Genomic DNA, 7,615 nt, shown 5'->3' with positions numbered 1-7,615 from the left:
CAAGACAAAAAATTAAAAAAAGTTGTCAAAACGTTTAATCTGTGAGAGCGCAGCTTTAACTCATGGCATAGTTTCATTATTAGGCGTAGCAGTGTTCCCACTTACCCAACCAACCCTATTTTTAATCCCCCCAGCCCTGCCCTCTTTTTTGCCGTAGTGTGGATTTTGTTTCGTATTTTACTTGAAAATGTGCATTTTTTATTGATCATGTTGAAATTTGACCATTCCATATTTACAATTAATTCTGATATTTAAGAAATATTACACACCACTGAGGGTCATATGACATTATGGGGACCGGACAGTCAGCCACGAAAGTGTATATGGTCCGAAGCGTTAGTCGAGGTCCATTCACCTTCGGGTGCTGACCGGTCCTTTTAATGCCATATGGCCCGAAGTGGTGTGTTATATTTCTTATATTATACCGAACATTTTTCATTACCATTCAATATTTTAAAGCGATTTAAATGTGTTTTATTGAACAAAGCTAACAATGTTTACTTGCGACAAATTTTCACCGTTATAAAAATAGCAAGCCGCACTTACCCGTTGTATGACGTCAGCGGTCCATATTACATTTTTGGCGAGGTCCGGACCGACCAAAAATATAATATGGACCGCTGACGTCATTAAACTGGATACCCTGATATAGGTCTGTTTAGTATAGACGCACGGTTATTTTATTTTTTTTAAATGTTTTTTAGAAAAATCACTACCTAACCTATTTTTTGGCAATATTATCACACAATTTTTACTACGGGCCTATAACGCTTCACATTTGAATGATTTAAACTGAAGCCAGCTTTTAAAATCAACACAAGGTTCAGATAAAAAAAATTCGATATATTGCAATTTGTGACGTAAGCTGACTTAGAATACAGCCTACATTTTCAGCAAATGAGATTGCAGACAGGCAACCTTTAAGTAGTAGACTGAATCATTAAGAATTTCAACTTCCGCGTGTGTTTAAAGATCCGCCTACTGCCAATCATCCGATCTCACTCCCTGTTTCAGATTTTGCGTTGACATTGTATCAGCCAATGAGGTTGTATTCTAAGTCAGTTAGATGACATGAAGTGTATTCTTAATGATTAAGAAGGACCCGTTCACTACGCCCACTCCTCCCATTCTTAATCATTATGAATTCACTTCATGTCATCTAACTTTTACATACGATAATTTAAACCATGACTAAAATCCTATATTGAAACGGCTCCCATGGGCCTTTTTCAATATAAAACTCATCTCTGTCCTAGGAATGCCTCCATGAACCGACTCACTCCGTTGGCTAGCTATTGTTACAGTCCAATTAAAAACCTATGGTTCTTATCATTAAGTTAAATCTAGGAGTGGGTTTTGAATACAGCCACATGTTGTTTTTCTGATGGTAAAACTCAATCTCATTAAAATCATTTTGTGACGTTCTCTTCATTTCATTATCTGAGGGTTAAAGTTCAGTTCAAGTTGACCTTTATAACTTGCATATTCATAAGCAGGTGCACGAATTAATGACCAATGATAACGTTCTTATCGTAATGTGTTTCGACACACATTGTATCATGGCGTCCGCGTCCTTAGAGACTATTGAGAACGAAATAACACATATATTTACATAGCGTGAACGTAACGTCATAATGGTGGGGTGACTTTCAGCTCAAAAGGCCACTATTAAAAGGGGTAACCCGGACCCCCCCTTTGCTACATTTCATGTTATATACCAAAATGACCGGGAAGGTCTGAAGTTTATCAGACTGCCGGCATAAATTGGCATAAATGGCGGCGAGCCGAGAAAATCCAAGATGGCCGACAAAGATGGCCGCCAAAATCTGAAAATCAGCTATGCTCTTTTTTGCCTTGTTAATCGAACTTTTCATCTCGTTTCAACATTATTTTTCACCTAAACTGTAAGAATGATCATAGTTTATGCTTTTTAGTGATGACATAGGGGGAAAAAGGGGAAAATATAACTTTTATACAAAAAAATATATAAAAAAATGCCCATATTTTGCAAGGGAGGGTGGAATTCTAACATATATCTTTTGAATAATTGCATCCAGTAACTTTTTCTTGTATTATAAGATAACTTTAATTACTTATACATAAATAAATATGTTTAATAACGCAAGTATTGGAGATTTGGCCCCAATTTCTCAAAACTTCTTAAGTTCTTTATAATAGGCTTAAGCTAAGCGCACTATTTTTGTTTTTCTATAATATGTGTTATATTTACTTCTTTAAGATTTTTTAGATGTTATGTAGTAAATATCTTTATGATAATCACAATAAACCATTTTTTATTTTTCAAAACCGATTTTAAGTATCTATTGTGGCTTATTGAAATAAGCTACTTACGTCTGTTAAACTTAAGAAGTATCGAGAAATTGAGGCAATTCATTAATGAAATAGGGGAAAACTTTAACTACATTTGCACGTGTTTACCAAGTTCAATTGTCGTGGTTCCAATGACACCGACCCAAATCTCCTGATTACATCTATTGTGCACGTGTAACTGATGGATTGCGAGCGTCCCCGCCACCAAGGTAAACAGCACGAGCGCAAACATGTGTCTTCTTCAAGCTGAAATTCACTTAGCATGTCAAAAAAGTCCATGCATAAAACTAGAATGTGTAAAGAGTAAATCCAAACCGTTAGCCACCTTCCATCAACCTTAATGACGTGGTCATTCCCAGGCTGAAATTTACTGAATTTTCGAACAAGTTTGCATACATAGCATGAAGCTTTAGAACTTTTCTGATGCGCAGTTTGTTGGGCCTATTTACTGATTACTCGGAATCCAAGACGGAGGCACGCGGTGTGCAAAAAACCCAAGACAGTTGCATGCGGTACGCAGAAACCCAAGACGGTGGCACGTGTTACGCTTAAAACCGATGACGGTGGCACTCGGTACGCTGAAACCCAGGACGGTGGTACGCGATACGCAGAAACCCAAGACATTGACAGCCGATACGCTGAACGCCAGGTGGTCTGCGGTACACAGAAACCCAAGACGGTGGCACGGGGTATGCTGAAACCTAAGACGTTGTCACGCGGTACGCAGAAACCCAAGACGGTGGCACGCAATACGCATAAATCCAAGACGGTGACATGCGATACTTATAAACCCAATACGGACACACGCAGAACGCAGAAATCCAAGACTGTAGCCCGCGATACGCAAAAATCCAAGACGGTGGCACGCGGTACGCAAAAACCCAACACGGTGACATGCTGTACGCAGAAACCAAAGACTGTGGCACGCGGTACGCAGAAACACAACACGGTGACACGCGATATACAGAAACCCAACATGGTTACACGCGGTACGCAGAAACCCAACATGGTTAAACGCGGTACGCAGAAACTTAAGACTTTGGCAAGCGACACGAATAAATCCAAGACTGTGGCACACAGTTTACAGAAACCAAAGACAATGAAGTGCGTTACGCAAAAACCCAACACGGTGGCCCGCGGTACGCAGAAACCCAACATGGTTACACGCGGTACGCAGAAACCCAACATGGTTAAACGCGGTACGCAGACACTTAAGACTTTGGCACGCGACACGAATAAATCCAAGACTGCGGCACACAGTTTACAGAAACCAAAGACAATGAAGTGCGTTACGCAGAAACCCAACACGGTGGCTCGCGGTACGCATAAACCCAACACGGTGGCCCGCGGTACGCAGAATCCAACACGGTGGCCAGCGGTACGCAGAAACCCAACACGGTGGCCCGCGGTACGCAGAATCAAACACGGTGGCCAGCGGTACGCAGAAACCCAACACGGTGGCCCGCGGTACGCAGAAACCCAACACGGTGGCCCGCGGTACGCATAAACCCAACACGGTAGCACGCGGGACGCAGAAACTCAACACGGTGACATGCGAAACGCTGAAACCCAAAAGTTTGGCATCATTCGGTACGCAGAAACTCAAAACCGTGTTACGCGGTACGCATAAAACCCCGAAGTTTGGCATCATTCGGTACACAGAAACCCAAAGTCGTGCTACGCGGTACGCATAAAACCCCGAAATTTGGCATCATTCGGTACGCTTACTCTCAAAATTGACAGTTTCGAATGGAAATGATTTTTTCGAAGAAAAATTCTACCCCATTTTACCAATTAATGTACATGAAACAAAATGTTTTTCATAGTTTGCACTTGGTGCGCTTCCGTTCACTGTGAGTTTACAAGTTGAATAAATTCTTTGTGATAATAGTACGAATTTGATGCGCAACACACTTTTGAGTTTCAACATTTTGCAATAAAAATCTGAAGAAACTCTGTTATCTCAATGTCCCGGTTATGTCGAACGTTGATACTTTTAATACACTACTGCCCATGCATTCGTGGTGTTTGGCTAGGACAATCTTGTTCATTAAGTGTGTAAAAAATAAAATGTGTGTTTCAGCTTTGAATGCAACCCCCACCCCCACTGCCCCCGCCCCAAACAAGATAATAATAAAATATGGGAAGGTCGCAAGTTCTTTCTTTTTTATGAGGCAAATTGTTTCTTGAAATATTTCTGTTACCAACAACTATAAGTTACATGCTTAAGAAAATCAGAATATTGGGTCGGGGCAAAAACGAGATTAGGTCGGGAAACCTGAAACTTACATTATTTTTTACTCCTCAGTGAAGAGAATGTTATTAAAACATTCGATATCATTGAAAGATGAGTTGTCTCCCCTGCCTCATACATATTTCAGATCTTTCCTAAACCATCAAATCATTCAAATTCTATTTGCTTTGCCAATTGCCCTTTATCTGACACATATACCAATGCATAATCAACATAGACCATGCAAACATGAATCAATATTTACGTGATTGGTTGATTTGTTATGTCTTCGAAGAAAATGTAATAAGAAGAAAAAAATATGCATGCCCACAAGTCGGCGCGATGAAATAGAAGAAAACACATGCATGTAAATCATCCGAAAAAATATTATTCAATTCAGTGATAACATGTTAAGGATTATAAGTATTTTCCATGGCCGAGAGTGTAAGGTTCATTGCGACCGGAGCGTAGGGTGGTCTGCGGAAACGAGGTTTACGGAGTTTCCGCAAAACACCTTGCGCGGGGGTCGGGATGAACCTATCTTACACGAGCGGCTATGGTAGATGCTTTTTCTCCAACCCTAGGTAAACAAAATTAAGTAAAAATGTATTTTTTGCTGGAACTCTTTTGTGCTTAGTGAAAATAATTGCGTATGGATATACGATAATTCCTGGTTGTCATGGATATGCGCGCAGTGATTCAGATTATGTTAATAGTCAAATCGGTCTTTAAATAGTTCTAAGGAGAGTGAAGCATTATTTCTTGAAAGGTGCGTGAAAAATGTTTTATGGTGACATTTTAAGCGAGAAATAATTAATTAGCATTCAAAACATTGCCACAAGGCTACAGACGACAGTCTTCAACAAGGGAGGTAACTACAATGTGGTGACTATTAAAAAGGAGTTCCATACGGGCGTTTTTTATCTTCGCCCGTGGGCACGATAAGCTTTTCTAGCATGGTTAAACTATTGGATCTACTTATCTGAGGTGGGAGAAAAATGTGTCCGAAATACATTACTGTTCGCAATTAAGCTTAATGTTAGTTTTTCAAAAATCTCTTTGTTTCTGCTCGCCAAGGAAGATTACTGCGTATGAGACTGAGAAACATATAGGAAATTGTTTTAGTACCGTTTAACCTTCATCTATTCGGGAATCATTCGGAACTCCTCAGCCATTTTTATCGAAACAACCTCGGATGTATTCCAGCACATCAGTTAAAGTAGTTCGTATTTTTTTTAATTATATCATTAATTAAATGTAGTGTTTTAGAGTTGCATTTATAGATCTAAGTTTAAATTGATTGCCAGTGAAGTGTATTATTGCAAACATCATTGAGATTCCCAAGAGTTAAGGCAAAACATTTGACTGCTAAATATAATTACTACGCGATCTACTTGCAGCGGACTTAAACGTACCACTTTTGGGTATATATAAACCGTCCAAATACATCTGAGGTTGTTTTCGATAAAAATGGCCGAGGAGTTCCGAATGTTCGGGAATAAGTTGGTATTTAGAATCAATATTTTCAAAAAAATAGGGCCGTTATAATTTATAATTTCGTTATCAATGAAAGCATACACTTTTTAAAAACACACCATTCTTCAGCATTTTATCGTACAACGTGGAAAATATCAAAAGCATTCTTCTTGTGGCACCAACTAATAATTAAACAAGGTTTAAAAAAGTATAGTTGTATATATATTATTATTTATTGGAAGACTATATAGACATTTATTTCGCCATCAACAAAATTCTTTTATAGAATCATTGAAATAAAAGATAAAAACAAAAAAGAAATAAAACGCACCTTGTCGAATTAAATAAAACTTCACAAACGCCGCACAGTACTTACAAGTACCGATTGGTTGACCTGGTCTTATATAGGGGACCTTTTAGGTAATCGTCCTATCAATCTCTGTGACCTAGGGGTCATTAAAGTTGACCTGGTCGTCCTATTAGTCTCTGTGACATAGAGTCACTAAAGGGTTGATTTCGTGACAGGATTAAATTGGCGAAAAAGTGCGAATAAGCAAATTTCGCGAAAGTTAAAAATTAGATATTTTAAGTAATTGTTCATCTAAGATAGAACGTGGTTTTCTGTGCATTCTTTTTCCTAATTACAAATTAGCCTATCAAGATCATCATAAAGATTATTTCCGTTAAAAGGCAAAACAATATTGAGAACGTAAATATTACACAAACCAAAAACATATTCATAGATAACTATGGTTTCTTTCTCCGGGGTTCATCTCATTTCTTTTGGGCTGAAGTTCTTTTTGGGCGCCGTTTAGGACGCTATATCTCAATTCAATCTGTGTGTGTGTGTGGGGGGGGGGGGAATGGCACGCAATTTTATGGCGGGAAAAAATCCGAGAATTGGCCTGGCTGAATGCAATGACAGTTTTACAAAAAAAAACACCTGTTTTTTCGTTTTATCTGGGCTTGTGGGACCCTTTATCTCGATGTCGGTTACCTCGGTGGCGTTCAAGGCATGTGGATTGGTGGTGTTAGTAGTTTATACTCCGGGTCCCTGCGTGAGCACATTGAAGGTTCCCAGATTGACAGTTCAACCACCGTACACCTATTCTGGGCGGTTAACCAGTACTACGTGCCTTCACTTCTGCAAGGAACTGACAATTATGTACATGCCAGGGGCAGTGGTACAGTGCGAATGGTCGTAGAAAGGTTTCATAACCAATCACAACAGAAGTGAATCGAATCCGGGTTGTCCGATTCACAGTCCAACGCTCTACCGACTGAGCTAACCGGGCAGACTAGGCGTTTGGATGAATTCAGTTGGGAAAAAGCACAACACATTATGCATATACTCTAATTGCTCGAATTTCAATATATTTTGTTGCATATTGCTTAAGGCTGGGACGTCCTAGTACTTGGCGTCCCTATGATGTGTTCTTGCAATATTGCCGATCTATATAACAGTTTTTGGCTTGCCTCAGTGTTGGTAAAAGTTGTTGTTGTTGTTTTTTTTGTTAATTTTATAACAGTGCCTCAGGGCGTTTTTGTTTATACCAAACCAGTTTCAATTTGCTA

General features: G+C 39.3%; 1 protein-coding gene across 1 annotated transcript; it reads left to right on the top strand.

Moving 5' to 3' along the window:
- Positions 1 to 2,512: 2,512 nt before the first annotated feature.
- On the top strand, positions 2,513 to 3,838 carry LOC128241064 (adhesive plaque matrix protein-like). Its single transcript, XM_052958047.1, has 2 exons — positions 2,513 to 2,540; positions 2,763 to 3,838. The coding sequence occupies exons 1-2, from the start codon at positions 2,513 to 2,515 to the stop codon at positions 3,836 to 3,838; spliced, it is 1,104 nt and encodes a 367-aa protein (XP_052814007.1).
- The last annotated feature ends 3,777 nt before the right edge of the window (positions 3,839 to 7,615 follow it).

The sequence above is a fragment of the Mya arenaria genome, chromosome 7, assembly GCF_026914265.1.
Source record: "Mya arenaria isolate MELC-2E11 chromosome 7, ASM2691426v1".
Classification (NCBI taxonomy): Eukaryota; Metazoa; Mollusca; class Bivalvia; order Myida; family Myidae; genus Mya; species Mya arenaria.
Note: the sequence above shows the minus strand (reverse complement) of the source record. Positions and strands in the feature narration are given on the sequence as shown.